The sequence below is a fragment of the Stomoxys calcitrans genome, chromosome 3, assembly GCF_963082655.1.
Source record: "Stomoxys calcitrans chromosome 3, idStoCalc2.1, whole genome shotgun sequence".
NCBI lineage: Eukaryota > Metazoa > Arthropoda > Insecta > Diptera > Muscidae > Stomoxys > Stomoxys calcitrans.
Window position 1 is genome coordinate 73424423 of NC_081554.1, and position 16603 is coordinate 73441025.

At 38.5% G+C, this 16603-nt stretch overlaps 2 protein-coding genes across 3 annotated transcripts in view; both read right to left on the reverse strand.

Annotated features, from left to right (window-relative positions):
* Positions 1 to 16603, reverse strand: part of LOC106091981 (protein starmaker) — a 368113-nt gene that overhangs the window by 10258 nt on the left and 341252 nt on the right. The window lies entirely within an intron of this gene.
* The window catches only part of LOC106091982 (uncharacterized), a 33102-nt gene continuing 18986 nt past the window's right edge, over positions 2488 to 16603 (reverse strand). For both annotated transcript variants that reach the window (XM_013258710.2, XM_013258711.2), the window contains exons 3-4: positions 8924 to 9953; positions 2488 to 7286 (exon numbers count right to left, since the gene is read on the reverse strand). In XM_013258710.2, coding sequence (XP_013114164.2) covers positions 6980 to 7286; positions 8924 to 9953 — 1337 coding nt within the window. In that variant the 3' untranslated portion in view covers positions 2488 to 6979. The remainder of the gene's footprint in view (positions 7287 to 8923; positions 9954 to 16603) is intronic.

Here is a 16603-nt window from a genome sequence, read left to right on the forward strand (position 1 = left end):
ATCTTTGCATTGCCAATACAAATCCTATTATGAGAAGTTAATGTAAGGAAGCCTTACCAACAGGCTGTGCTATTAAGCCGCTACTAACTACCTGAACTAAGGTACCATCTTCTGGTAGCATATTTGAAATTATTAATCCTTGTTCTTAATAATAGTAAGAAATTTTCTGAAAAATCGTAGAAGATCAACTTGTGCAAGGACTTTTTATGGAATTAGGAAATTCCAGGGATAAAGATACACTGATATACTACTTATAAGTGTTTTAAAATGGTTGAATTCTTTCTATTCTGTTGAGGAATTAGAAGCATGTTCGTCACAAACCTAATGAAAGATTTTAACGACGACATTAAGATGAAATATAATGCGTAGGTCATTATGGCCTGCTTTTGTATTGCATTTCTGGGTTACATTTGTTTTTACTGTTGTTATTGTTGTGGAGGTAGCGATCCTTGTCAGCTACTCCGTATGGAGCATTCTACTATCCGCAACCTGAGGAAGCCGCCCGATAGCTCGCAACTTAGATTCTCGTGACAGCAATGAACACCACACAGATCGGAACTCAATGTTCCAGCTTGTGTGGTGCTCATAGTTTTCCCTTGTCGGGGTTTTTACTGTTATTTTCTTATAGCGCGAAATGAAGCTTAAGGTTATTACTAGAAGCGTGCCCTACAAAATAACCTAACTTAGGTATATCTGCATAAAGTCAATGCTAAGTATTGGGTTGCCCAAAAAGTAATTGCGGATTTTTCATATAGTCGGCGTTGACAAATTTTTTTCACAGCTTGTGACTCTGTAATTGCATTCTTTCATCCGTCAGTTATCAGCTGTTACTTTTAGCTTGCTTTAGAAAAAAAGTGTAAAAAAAGTATATTTGATTAAAGTTTATTCTAAGTTTTATTAAAAATTCATTTACTTTCTTTTAAAAAATCCGCAATTACTTTTTGGGCAACCCAATATTTGATGTTTAAATTGATTGACTTTCGGGAAGTTAATACTCATTTTCGGGACAAAGTCCCTGAGGTCCATCCCACCCAAACTTTTCGATTCCAGTTTAAACTTAATGATAGGGGACTCTCTTTTGGGGAGAATTTTTTACAGGATTAATAGGAAAACACCACCGCTTTAAATGTTGTCCGATGTTACCGCCAGGATTTGAGCGGGTACATTTGCACGAATTCGATATACAATATCAGGGCGAAGTGTACCAACCCTAAAAAGATATTAGAGAGTTGAAAAAGGCGCAGCGGAGCGGGCCCAATTCGGCTAGTATTGAAATAAAACAAGGCATCTGTATTTGATTTTTGTTTGCTTGATCTAGTAAACATCATGATGCTATGTATTTATTTGTTTTAATTTCTAAAAATTAACTATGTAAATAGCAGTATAATTTTTTTTTTGTATATATATAAGAACAATTATAAAATTGTTATTTTATATACGAAGTATGAAGGTAATTGTTACAAAAAAGAGAACAAACAAAAAAAAGAAAAACAATAAATAGTACATAAAATAATATAAACATAGATTTCCTTTGTAAGTTTGTTTTCAGGATATGTTTGAATTACCATTACAAGGTATTTGTTTTGACAAAAAAAAAAATATATTTATATGTATATATGAAAGAAAAATCACAAAAATCTATTATAGATTATTGTTAAAAAAAATGAAAAACGAAATAAATCTATACAGCTAATATTATATTTAACAGCAACCATCTAAGACTATTATTTGTAGGGGTATTGATTTTTTCTCTGTTCTGCTACGGAGTATGTATAAATAGTTTTTTTTTTTGTTTTTGCATTAGAATTAGTTAAAAGAAAGTATTCAAGTTATTTACAATTTGTAAAAAAAAAAAAAATATTTTTGTGCGGCGTGCTGCTTAAACAAAAATTTAAGCAACAAATATTGGGTTGCCCAAAAAGTAATTGCGGATTTTTTTAATTGAAAGTAAATGCATTTTTAATAAAACTTAGAATGAACTTTAATCAAATATACTTTTTTACACTTTTTTTCTAAAGCCAGCTAAAAATAACAGCTGATAACTGACAGAAGAAAGAATGCAATTACAGAGTCACAAGCCGTTGAAAAAATTTGTCAACGCCGACTATATGAAAAAACCGCAATTACTTTTTGGGCAACCCAATAGTAATAGAATAAATAAATATGTAGATACATTATTATTATTAAAAAGAGGAAAGTGGAAAATAAATAATAAATAAATGCTTGCTTAAACTGTGCTTTAAATTCAGATAAATAAATCAATCTTTGACAAATTCGGGGCTGGTAGTAAAAATGGTGAAGATGTAAAGGGGACTGAATAAACAAAAAAAAAATTGTAATGGTTAAGAGGGAGAAACAAATTAATTATGAATTTGTGTTTCAAATGCAGATGGACTTTTAGTACTTTATATGAAAGCTTAAGCCCAACGGTCGGCTATTGAGTTTTCCTTCAACTCGCTACCAACTCGGCTACGAATACTAGCTTCAATCTGCGATACAATGCAAATTTTGCCCTTGAACATTTTACTAAGGCGCAGGGGCAAACTTCTCACATACCAATGAGTGCAGTCCGATTCACATTTAAGCTCAATGATTAGGGGCCTGCTTTTTATAGCCGAGTCTGAACGGCGTGACGCAGTGCAACACCTCTTTGGAGAAAAGTTTTACATGGGAAAACCACCGCTGAAAATTTGTTCTGATGGTCTCGCCAGGATTTGAACCCAGGGGTTTAGCGTCATAGGTGGACATGCTAACCTCTGCGCTACGCTAACCTCCATCAGCGATGCAGAAGTAAAAATGTTGATGTGTTGAAAACTTGTTGGCCGAGTTATTGATTTCTCTAGATTTTATTTACCGTCATTCTTACAATACAAGAGGCAGGTCTAACCTAGGTTACCTACAGTTAATAGGTATAGCTTTATTAGAGTTTCACTAGGATCGCTATCTGCATGTGGCTACAACAACAACAACCTGAATGGCATCATAGTACCTCACAAATGTTGCCGCTGAAAATTTGTTCTGATGGTCTCGCCAGGATTCGAACCCAGGCTTTAAGCATCATAGGCGGACATGCTAACCTCTGCGCTATGGTGACCTCCATCAGCGTTGCAGAAGTAAAAATTTTGATGTGTTGAAAACTTGTTGGCCGAGATACTGATTTCTCTAGGTTTTATTTGCCGTCATTCTCACAATACAAGAGGCAGGTCCAACTGAGGTTACCTACAGTTTAATGGGTATAGCTCTATTAGAGCTTCACTAGGATCGCTATCTGCATGTGGCTACAACAACAACAACCTGATCTGTCACAAAAAATCCTCAATGTCTACCCATATTGCGACCATGAAGCTTTAGATCTTATGCCTAGGGAGACGCTTAGAGCGGAATAACCCATACGTCATGTATAACTCTGAAGGTATACTCGCTATTCTGTCCAAAATCCCTAGGCATTACCATACTCAGATTAAGCTAATGCTGTTGGGGAGTCCCCTATTTTGGTCTCAGTCCCTTCACACTTTTCATACATCACAAAAATCCATTTCTTTAAGCGTTAGAAGCCAATCCTATGGAAGCAAAATGCAATCCCTTAAGAAATTCCTATAGTTGTGACATCAAGAAGGGATATTACACTAATTAAGTATGAAGAAGGGTATCAACAGCATGAAGGGTATCAGCATGGAGAACCCAAAAAACTACACAAAGATCTTTGAAAATCCACTTGTTTAAGCGTTAGAAGCCAATCCTTTGTCAGCGAAATGCAACCCCTTAAGAAATTCCTATAGTTGTGACATCGGAGTTTGGTTCGGAGTTGAGCACACTAGCCTAGTCACCCGTCTTGCGTACGTGCCATTTGTAAAACTACTGAAAAGGGCTACGGAGTCGACTGGAGTTGAGTTTTTGAGACTGGAGTCGAAGTCGGAGTTGAGCACCAACTCGGAACCGCTCTCCAACTCTGGCTTAATACTTTGAGGGTTAGACACTGTGCCAATAAACATAGTGCAGGAGATGGTAGTGATGAGAAGGCGGATGAATATGATATCTTCGATGAGCGAACGACGCCCCTCTTGCGTAAATGCCATTTGCAAAACTACTGAACAGGGCTGCGGAGTCGAGTTTTTGAGGACGGATTCAAAGCCGGAGTTGGGCACACTAGCCCCTACTCGCTCTATGGCTTAACCGAGGGCTATACACCCCAAGCCTGCAACTGAACATAGTGTAGGAGATGGTTAGTGCGGAGTCGAGGTGGGAATCTGTCCATGAGAGCCGAACTGCCAGTATATTCTGGCCTACCGTCTTACGACGAAATTGCTTACAATAAAAGTTGGTTGTAGCTACATTTGCATGTGCGGGTGGCGATCCTCTTATAGGCGAGCAAGCCTGAGAACTATTATATTATTCCAGAGATGGGATTTAAGCACAGGTACGACTCTGCCTCCCAAGGATTTCTACATCCACATACAAGTATGTGGCAACAACCATATTAATAAGAGTTATAACCGATCCCTGTACGAAAGGTGTAAAAACGCCGGACGGCGTGAATAACGAAAAAATGTTCAGCGGTAATTATCTCCTTACGGGCACCCCGGTAACCGAGTTGTTAGCTTGCTTGGATTATCAGTGCAGGGGTGGTGGGTTCGATTCCCGCCAGAAGCCTTGGTCTGTCGCTTCTGTGGTATCACAATGGACTCAAAATTGTCTAAGTGAGACTGTAAAGGACTGCCACTCTTACCTAATCCAACTTATCTCCTTACTAATGCTGGCTACATTTCTAACACATTCTGACATGTTGAGACCTCTCTGCCAAGTAGAGTCGCTATGTGGCATGCCGAGTTCGAACGGAGTGCAACAGTCCGTTAAAAGTTTAAACTTTAATTGGACTGCACTCTCGTTGATAACCTGTTATACCCTGTTCCTTAACGGAATGTTTATGGGAAATGTAGTATTAGTATGGCAGCACAGATAAGAATCACGCCATCCCATGACAGCCAGATGTACGCACCGGATTGACCCGATAGAGTAATTCATCGGCAAGAGCTGCCGCCTCAGTGTATAACACACTGCTACAACAACGTATAATGTTTTCTGCAGAAGTTGTCTTGATGAGGACAACTTTTGGGGGTTCTCTTCGTTCATGGATATGTAGTAGGACTACAAGATGCAAACCCATGGTAGCCGTTTGTACGTACCGGATTGACTCTATGGAATTCTTCATCGGCAAGGGTTCCCGCCTCAGTGTATAACACACTGTTACAACAACGCATAATGTTTTCTACAGAAATTGATGAGGACACCTTTTGGGGGTTTTCTTCGATCTTGGACATGTAGTAGGACTACAAGATGGAAGGGTTTTGACAGTAAACTAGTAATGGTCATGTGTGATTAGATGCGTAGGATTGCTGGTTGACAAACACTGAGTAGAGTAGTGTTCCCATTTACGCAGAAGCTGTATATAAACCAGCAGTTGCTTTGTTCATGTTTAGGTCGGCAGGTTCTCAAGCTTTTTATCTTTAGGAGGCGTTATTTTCCTCGATGCACAAACATGAAGGCATTATGGATAGGCTCCCTATCCTCTTCTTATATATCTTCATTACCTTACCTCGTTTCTAGATCAGATCTGAGGCCTTACACTTTTTCTTTGCCATCCCATCTGTACTTCTCTTCTCTCTTTTCAGAATGGGCCAAAACTGTGTTTAACAACTGCTTGTTAAGTAAACCAGAGTTGCCTATCGAGTTTTTGCTCTATTTTGTGATGATTTCTAGGTAAAGGCAAGATCAAAGTTATGCTATTGTGAAGAGGTTCATTAAGCTAAATTGGATGATAATCATTGGCCACATAAGAAACCTTTAGAATCACTAAACTCGAGTTTTTACATCTCAGGTAGCCTATGGCATGGCATGGTTTTAATTACCTGCTTACTGCCATGTTACATAAGTACCCTAGGATCTTATAAGAAGGAGAGATTAGATGAGCTCAGTTTATGATGAATTTTCCTAGTGTAATAAGAGCTCACATCTAAACAGACATATCATAGATAATCCCAACCTCTAAAAGGGGACTATGGACATTTTAACCGGACATTTCCTATATAAGATTTTTGTCATATATCCTAGGGTCTCGCACTGGAGTGTTGTACGCCTTATGTTTCCTTAGCTTGAACCAACTATACCAAGTACTAAAAAATTTTTTCAAATTATTTTGTTTTTTTACATTCTAGAAATCTGATTACACTGCTTCAAAAACAATGGACCTGCGCCAAAATGTTATAATTTCCTTTTTTGTGGAAGAAAAACCCAACATTTTAACTACCAAACCCACATGGACTGCCTTAAGATTTTAAATTAAATAGATGTTAATTTTCATTTGCAAAAGTATTCCCTTAGTTTTATAAACTAATTTTTTCTTTATAAACATATAGTATAGTACACATGGAATACCTACTACGCGGAGTATGTTATAGAACTACATACATTTAGAGCAAATAATGCTTTTAATACATTCATAAATAGTAACAGCTATAACTTAAGTTTTACATTTGTATTTTGGAAGTGATTTAGTCCAAAATAAACTATTTGTTCTGCATATAATTACAGCTAGACTTCATATTCTCATACATTCATTATTCACTGGGATTGTCTGTCTACATAATTTTTGTTTTTATGTTTTTCTGTTTTTTTTTTTGTTTTTTGGTTAACAAAAAATATCTACTTCTATATTAAAAAAAAGAGTAATATATAACTCTGATTGGGTTATACTGTGTGTGAGCGTGATTCCTTTTTAAAAAATCACACATTTATTTCTATGGAGTTTCTTCTGATGCTCCTCAAGGGTACGCATCTTCTCATCATACCATTTGAGAAAACGCTGATGATATGTATCGCGCTCATATTGATAGCGCGAAACGTGGTATGCCTTGTGATAGGTGGTTATGGGTGGTAAAACCTCTTCTGGTTGACGGCTAATATCGGCCGTTGTGTCTATGCACTATTCGCAGTGAGCGGTGTTATTGTAGGTGGGTTCATTTAATTGGACACGTAACTTTTGCTTGTAGTGGTATTCCTTCAAATAGGATCTGAGACGGGCTGGTAATTCGAGTTCATATATGCCATCGTATGTGGTATGGGAAACAATGGTGGCACGACACAATTGCTGCAGTGAAAAACAGTTTTTGCGATGTAATGGTATGGTTAGCATGGGTTCGAAGAACATCACACATGCAGGATCCTTATAATGTTCCAAGAGACCGGTAACAGTGGGAGCCGTATAGACACAAGGGTCATGACAGTCAAAGCTAAAAGAGATGGAAGGAAAGAGATACATGTTAAATAAAGTCAAATCGATAATGCTAGTAAAAGAATTTTTGAGATTAAAGTATAGCTGGGTTTTTAGGGAAAGAAACAAGTAAAAGCGTGCTAAGTTCGGTCGGGCCGAATCTTATATTCCCTCCACCATGGAACTCATTTGTCGAGTTCTTTTCCTGGTGTCTCTTTTTAAGCAAACAAAGGAAATGATAAAAGAAAACAAGAAGATCGGTTTATGTGGCAGCTACATCAGGTGTTGAACCGATTTGAACTATACTTTGCACAGTTGTTGTCATAACGTCATAACGAAACACGTCATGTAAAATTTCAGCGAAATCGGATAGGATTTGCGCCCTCTATAGGCTTAAGATGTCAAGACCCTAGATCGGTTTATATGGCAGCTATATATCAGGTTATGCACCGATTTCCCTCATACTTGGCACAGATGTTGAAAATCATAACCTTATTCAAAATTTCAGCCAAATCGTATAAGAGTTGCGTCCTCTAGAGGCTCAAGAAGTCAAGATTCAAGATCGTGACGAAACACGTCGTGGAAAATTTCAGCGAAATCGGATAGGATTTGCGCCCTCTAAAGGCTTAAGAAGTCAAGACCCTAGGTCGGTTTATATGGCAGCTATATATCAGGTTATGCACCGATTTCCCTCATAATTGGCACAGATGTTGGAATGCATTACGAAATACATCATGCAAAATTTCAGCCAAATCGGATAAGAATTGCGATCTCTAGTGGCTCAAAAAGTCAAGATCCAAGATCGGTTTATGTGGCAGCTATATTAAAACATGGACCGATATGGCCCATTTTCAAACCCAACCGTCCTACACATATAAGAAGTATTTGTGCAAAATTTCAAGCGACTAGCTTTACTCCTTCGAAAGTTAACGTGCTTTAGACAGACGGATGGACGGACATCGCTAGATCGACAAAAAATGTCATGGGTGGGGTGTGAGATGAATATTTCGAGGAGTTACAAACAGAATGACGAAATAAGTATACCCCATCCTATGGTGGGGATATACTAATCCTATGGTGGGGGTATACTATTTAAATTCAAACCGATAATGCTTAAAGTATTTCCAGCTTTTTATAGAACTGAAATTCCATTTCATTGTCCTAACCAAGATCACTCCCAAGTATTGAAATCGTGCTGTGTAGTAAACGTGAAAAGTCGAATCGGCCAATCGTCATCTTTCCCCAATCCCATGGCAACCGGTTGTACGTACTGGATTGACCCTATGGAATCCTTCATCGGCAAGGGTTGCCGCCTCGGTGTATAACACACTGCTACAACATCATCTTTCCCAAAAACAAGCAGATTTCAGTCTTCCCTGCATTAACATTCTGACCTAAGGTCTAGCCCAGTCCTATGCTATTCCCTAGAACGTTTCGGTCTCTCGCTGATTCGGATAATTTCCCACACATAGGAGCGGCGATAAAAATCCCCCCTAAGAAACTTTTTCCTTTTTCCCTTATCCCTTATGTCTTGGGCTTTCAGTATCTCCAAGTATCCGGTCCACCCGGTATTCGTCTAGTGTGTCAACACCAGAGTGTATACCGTGGACCAACCGATGAGGTTATAACAACTCTTATTTGTCCCCTGAAACTTACCTAAATCGATGACCACTTTGTTCAATGCGGGCATGCAATGATCTTCCATATTTTCGGAATGTAACTGAAAACAGAAATTCCTCCTGGGCCGAATCTCTCAGTAAAAATGTTCCCTCAGGTTTGCCTTCCAGCAAACGCTCAGCCTCATAACGATCCATTTTTCCCCAATAGAAACTGGAGCTGGTAATACGCTCCAGATCTGGCACCAAATAATGCACAAAATCCACATGCGAATGTACAATGGGACCAGCGTTGGCTGTTGCTATTGCTGAAGATTGTGTACTTGCTGCTGCCAATGAGGGGGAGTGTGTGGATGATACTAGCGAGGAACGAGGAACTTGAAGACCAGCATTAACAGCCTCGTTTGTCAACGAAGCAGGCGACATTGGTGAATTGTTGGAATTATGACTTAATGATAGAAAGCTGCTGTTGGGCGTCATCGTCGTGGGGGCCAGATTAGCCAGGCCATTGCAGGAGCTATGTTGAATCGAGGAGACATTTGTGGCGGGAGTTGGATTTACAATGGCACACTGAACCACAACAAATTGTGGCGGCGTTGCCAGTGGTAGAATAACATCATTGCCATTGGTGGCTGTAGCAGCATTCCATACCGCGTTGCTGCCTGCTGCTGCGGTTGTTGTTGCAGACATGGAGGCCTGCTGTTGTTGCGTTGGTACTACAAATGTTGCCGCTGTTAGGGGCTGCTGCTGTTGTGTTGCCATTGCATGGGTGGTGGAATGCATTGAATTGCGTTGCATTTGTGAGGGATTTAAAATTCGATTACTTGGTAAACTAGGTACGGAATGTCTTTCTTTGCGTTCCCTTTCCAATTGTTGTTGCTGCTGTTGTTGTTGTTGCTTTTGGGCTTTATTTGATGACCTGGAAAGGGAAGGATCCAATATACGTCGAAATGCATCTCGACAACTACATTTACGACATCGCCGTTTGGAGGTTGAACTCGCGGCGCCACCATTCGCAGCCAAGGATTTCGATTTGCGACGACAGCAAACGTTTGCCTCGATTTCGGGCTCTGGAAAAACAACGAGAAAAAAAGAAAACATGAAAATAAATATACGATGAAAATTTATGATATGGCTAGCTAAAACTGTGCTATCTGTGATTAGCAGATGGTTCAGAAGTTTCAGATCTACCTAAATCTACGTGAAAGTCATTGAAATCAAACAATTTTTCATAGAATTTGCAGTGATTTTAAAACAGATCTTTGCATTGCCAATACAAATCCTATTATGAGAAGTTAATGTAAGGAAGCCTTACCAACAGGCTGTGCTATTAAGCCGCTACTAACTACCTGAACTAAGGTACCATCTTCTGGTAGCCTATTTGAAATTATTAATCCTTGTTCTTACTAATAGTAAGAAATTTTCTGAAAAATCGTAGAAGATCAACTTGTGCAAGGACTTTTTATGGAATTAGGAAATTCCAGGGATAAAGATACACTGATATACTACTTATAAGTGTTTTAAAATGGTTGAATTTTTCTATTCTGTTGAGATGTTCGTCACAAACCTAATGTGTAGGGTTCGTGGAGATTCCACTAATCCTAAGATTTGGGGGTTTTGGGGATTATTATATTTTATTTTAATTTTAGTTAATTATATTTTTATGTTATTAACTATATTTTTATAATTCCGAAAATATAACGCGCCAGACGTCTCCGTCCAAGAACGTTTTTATTTTCTATTGGAATTAATAAGTTTTTTTTTTATAAGGAGGGTCGAAACAGACAAATGTCCAATTTCGTCCACTCTATATTTTTTATCTTGGGCTTTAAATAAAACACTCCGGTTTATTTTTAATTTGATGCTTTATTATTAGCTCCAACTCCAAGAATGACAATTTTTGGCTGGTGTGTCTTCTTAAATAAGCAATGACAAAAGATCATACAATTCGAAATAAACGATTACAAACAAGAATTGAGAGTTGTTGAGTGATAACTAAATAATCACAAAAACAATTATCATAAGCGAAAAGAGTTAGGCAAAATAATCACTCAATGTGTCTGCTTTTATTGGAGAGTAGTGAGGCTACTCTCTTTAATTTACATTTACGTTACATTGTAACTATGGTAATTATGCGAAAGCACAAAAATAAACAAAATACACTCAATAATGAGATCAAAGTAACAAAACGTAAACACTCAAAATAATTGGTTCTCTTCTAACATTTACTTTAAAGTTTAACTCATAGAAATAATAAAATTTATTTTTACACTCGAGAACAAAAGTTAGTTCAAGTAAAATAAAATGAGCTCTTTCAATAAAATAGGTCAACTAATATTTAAACGAATATGATTATTTAATAGATTTAAATGCTAAAAACGCATCCGCTACAGCCTCCCCCTCTGCCTCAGAAATCGGCTCTGATGATGTGGCAGCACTAAGTATCGGGTTGTTGATTTCTTTTTCTTAGAGACCTTCTCAGCGGCACCTCGGTAGTATTGGCTGATTCATCTTTGGCTTCTGGACTAACTGCCTTTGGCTCAAGATTTGCTTCTTCTGGCCTTGGTTTGGCGATGTTTAGTGGATTTGCTGTGTTTTGGTTGTTATTGGTATCAATGGTGTTGTGTTTTCTTGGTCTTCCTCTTTGTCGTAAGGGATAAACTGGCACCTCATTACGTCCATCATATAAAAATATATCCGATGCATGATATGTAGCAAGCGGAACGGTTGGGTTGTCTACTGATGCAACTGTGTATGTGCTTGACCCCTTTTTGTCGATGACCACATAGGGACCGTCACGCCGTGGCACAAATTTGGCTGCTAAACCCTTATTCTTGTTACTGAGAACATGTGTTGAGACCAGGACACGATCACCAACATCTATTTTCTTCTGTGGATTTCTCTTTGCATCAAAATATGTTTTATTTTTATCTTGCATGGTCTCCTCGTTCTCTTTGGCCCTTTCGAATGTATCTGCAAGTCTAAGCAGGTGGGGTGTAATTTGTGGTATAAAATTTTCTGAATTCACAATAGCACGGAGATCATGTTGTATTTCGATTGGGGTTCTAAGTTCCCTTCCAAATGTCAGATATGCCGGAGTATAATTTGTGGTAGCACATTTAGCCGTATTCATGGCGAATCTGATTGCTGGTAAATTTGTATCCCATAATGTGTGGTGTTGACCAACGTAAATAGATAACTGCACTTTTAAGTCCCTGTTTTTCCTTTCGACGGGGTTAGCCTCCGGGTGGTAGACAGGTGTAAAAGTTTGAGCGATTTTCAAGCAGTATGTCAGTTTTTGCATCACTGCCGATATAAATTGGGAACCATTGTCTGAATGAATCCTTCTTGGAATTCCGTACCTCAGGAATACCTCATTTAGTAGCATAATTGCGCAATTTTCAGCTGACGCTTCTCGTAGAGCAAATAATTCCGTCCAGCGGCTGCACAAATCTTCGACAATTAGTATCCACTGATTTCCTCTCTTTGTAACTGGCAGTGGCCCGAAAAGATCGACAGCAACGATTTCAAATCTCTGGTTACTGGATACGGTCTGAAGTAACCCATATGGTTTCATATTTGTGGCTTTATACCTCCTGCATTCCAGACATGATTTCACGTATTGGTGTATCTCCGACCTCATTTTTGGCCAATAATAGTGGGGAGTAATTCGACTTATAGTCCGTTCAATGCCGTAGTGACCTGCTGTAGGTTCATCGTGATGGTTATAGAGAATTATGTTTCGCATTGATTTTGGAACCACAAGCTGTCCGTTTTCGGAGTCCTCTTCATGACAAAATCGAAACAGAACTCCATCCTGCATAATAAAACCTCTATTTATATAACGAATTACGTTTTCATTGTCCGTTTCGAACGATTCGATTATATCTTTAATCTCTTCATCTTCCAACTGTGCCTTTCTAATTTCTTCAGCCCCTTTCCTTGGAAAATCTATGCTTATGGAACAAATTTCACAATTATTTTCATCGTGGCTTTCTTTAGGACATGGAGGTCTCGATAGAGTATCGGCAACAGCATTTTTACGACCAGGGGTATACTCAAAATTTATGTTATACATTTGAAGATGCAACGCCCACCTGGCGAGCCGGCCAGTGGGACTTTTCAAGCTGAAAAGCCATTTCAAAGGTTGATGATCCGTCAGTATTTGTACTTCTGATCCTTCAATATACCCACGAAACTTCTGAATAGCCCAGACCACCGCCAAAGCTTCTCGTTCCGTGGTTGAGTAATTTCTTTCGGCTGGAAGTAACAATCGGCTGGCATATTCAATAGGATGTTCATCCTCCTTCTCCCCCTGGATCAACACAGCTCCCAAGGCATAGTTACTCGCATCGGTCATTATTTTAAATGGTTTAGCCTCATCTATTTGCTTTAGAATGGGAGGTGACACTAGCAGAGCTTTTAACTTTTCAAATGCTTTTTGTTCTTTTTCTGTCCACATCCATTTTGCATTTTTCTTTGTGAGATCGGAAAGTGGTTTTGACACATCTGCGAATCCTGGAATAAAACGTCTATACCACGAACAAGTTTGTAGAAATGATATGACTTGTTTTGGATTCTTAGGCTTTGGACGATTCATTATAGCTTGAGTTTTTTCGGGGTCAACCTTAAGTCCTTCTGTCGTTAATATGTGGCCAAGATATTTCACCTTCGGGAGACAAAAGTGGCATTTCTCCCGATTCAAATGAAACCCAAAAGCTTTAAGTCTTTGAAAGGTTTGTCTTAAATCCATTATATGACATTGTAGGCTGCTGGAACATATAATAATGTCATCAAGATAAGCGAGAATGGTAATATTCGGTAGCCCTGTACGAAATTTGTCTATCAGGCGTTGGAATGTCGCTGGCGCGTTCTTCAGACCGAACGGCATTCTATTAAAGACGTAAATTCCAAAAGGTGTGGTGAATGCGGTCTTTATTTTATCTCTTTCTGCAATTTTTATTTGCCAGTATCCGGATCTGAGATCGAGCGTGGACATGAAAGGGGTTGTTTTTGCGGTTTGCAGAAGGTCATCCATTCTTGGAAGTGGATACGTGTCGGTTGTCGTTATGGCATTCAGACGACGGTAGTCTACGCAGAGCCTAATTTTGTTGTCTTTCTTTGGGATTAGAACAACCGGAAATGCCCATGGGGACTCCATTTCTGCTATTATGTTTTTCCTCAACATTTCTTCAAGCTCTTGTTTCAACAAAATCTTCATTTTTGGAGATATACGATATGGCGCAGTGGAAATAGGAGTGTGACTGCCCGTGTTTATATAGTGTTCTACCTGGGCTATGGGAACATCTATGTCTTCAAATATTTGGCTTTCTTCTTTAAGGAGATTTTCAATGGATTCTTTTTCAGACTCATTTAGAAGAATGGCCTCATTAGATCGCAAACGAAATTCGATCGCATTTAACTCAATGGGTTCAAAGATTTCCTTCCAATAGTCTTCCATGGTTTGCCTTTTCAAAGGAGGGAATATGTCTGAAGATTTCTCAGAGTTTACTTCCAGAGACAAACAATCTGCGAATAATTTGTTGGTATATCCAGGACTATAGTCATTATTTTTAGAATTTGAGCTCTCAAAATTTCGGAAAAACTCTTTGACATCATCTCTATACTTTTTCTCTGAATCTTCAACCATAATATTATTTATTGGAGCAGCTTCTTGCATTTTGAAGAGGAAAAATTTGCTCGGTTCATCTTTAAAATACCATGCTCTTTGCGCAAGGTCCAGAACTATACCGCATTCTTCGAGGAAATCTATACCCAAAAGAGTCCTGTTTCCCTTTGCTTTAGGAAGGCATATAAAATTAATTTGTTTGAACCTTTTTCCTATTATTATGCTTGCTGTTGTGGAATATACTACTTCGTTACGAACAATTCCATCAGCGAGGACAATTTGTGCACAGACTTTTTTGAATGGCAACCCTTTTTCTTTCAATTTTTCGAATAAAATATGCCCTGCAACACTTGTTCTTGCCGCTGTGTCAAAATATGCTTCTCCATCCAAAGCATTTATATTAACTTCTACCACTGGGACGTTTCGTCCTGCTACGTTTGCGCTTAGGGAGTTAAAATCCAATTTACTGGTACTGGTGCCTGGTTTTTCCTTATTGCAAAAAGGACAATTTGACCTATAATAGCCAGAGGCACCGCACCCATAGCAATTAAGCTTTGTTTCTGGCGGTTTTACATTGCCATGTTTATCGGCTTCTATCTTCTTGTAGCAATTCTCAACCGTGTGGTTTTTCTTACGGCAATATGAACATTTGACCTGTTTCTTGTAAGGATCTTCATCGTCAAATTTTCGGTCTTTTCTGACCTGACTACTTTCGCTGAGTAACATTTCAACCTCACGGGCTTTTGCTAGGAGTTCTTGGAATGATGAAACATTGATTCGGCTTATTCTTTCCCTGATTTGCATACTAAGTTGTGCGAATATCATGTCTATCATAATCTTTTCAGGCAATTTCTCAGACAATTGGGCAAACAATGCCCTTTTACGGCATACAAATGCGTCCGTAGACTCAAAATTTCGTTGCTTTTCCCGAAAGATCTCGCTATATAAACGCCAATCTGGCTTTGGCGGAGCAAATGCTTTTTTCAAAAGATCGATTGCGTCTTGGAAAGTCCTAGCTTCGTCTTTTACACCCTGCCACCATGTGGAAGCGTAACCCTCGAGAAGTAACGGAAGGCTATTAAGTGCATGGACATCAGCAATGCTCTCCGATTCCTTATACACCAATATAGTGGCTATAAAGTCTTCGACTTTGGAAGAATTTCTGTCTCCACTAAAACGAAATGAACATGTGCTAAACGTACTGGTTTTTGGTCTTTCCCTGACAGCTAAGCCACCCAAGAGATTTCTAAACATTTCCTCTGTAACATTGAAAAACACCGGGGACGCTGAGGATCTTGCAGGAGTTGTAGCTTCATTTTGGGGAGGAACGTTATTAGTATTTTTACCACTTCTATTCGGATCTTTATTCTGTTGGGGAACAGCATTTTGCACTACACCTGACCCACTAGGTACTTCACCATCCATTACGACACCGCGCTGAACAGGTGGTGTATTTCTAGGGCTTCGTCGCATATCCCAAAACTTTTATAAATCACACAGACTTGGCAACCCTCTTTCTGAGTTTTTATCAGCAACTTCCCTCAGCAATTTCGCAAAACAACAACCAAATGATACCTGTACCAACGTAACCAACAACAACAACAAATCACTAGCAGCAGAATTTCAGGTTTTGCCGACGGCAAAATGAAATTTTTGACTTTTTTCGAAAATTTTGATTTCGCCAAAAAAATTTAATTTTCGTGATTTTATTAATTATTCATTGTGGATTTTTTTTTTTTTTGTTGGGCGCCACTTGTAGGGTTCGTGGAGATTCCACTAATCCTAAGATTTGGGGGTTTTGGGGATTATTATATTTTATTTTAATTTTAGTTAATTATATTTTTATGTTATTAACTATATTTTTATAATTCCGAAAATATAACGCGCCAGACGTCTCCGTCCAAGAACGTTTTTATTTTCTATGGGAATTAATAAGTTTTTTTTTTATAAGGAGGGTCGAAACAGACAAATGTCCAATTTCGTCCACTCTATATTTTTTATCTTGGGCTTTAAATAAAACACTCCGGTTTATTTTTAATTTGATGCTTTATTATTAGCTCCAACTCCAAGAATGACAATTTTTGGCTGGTG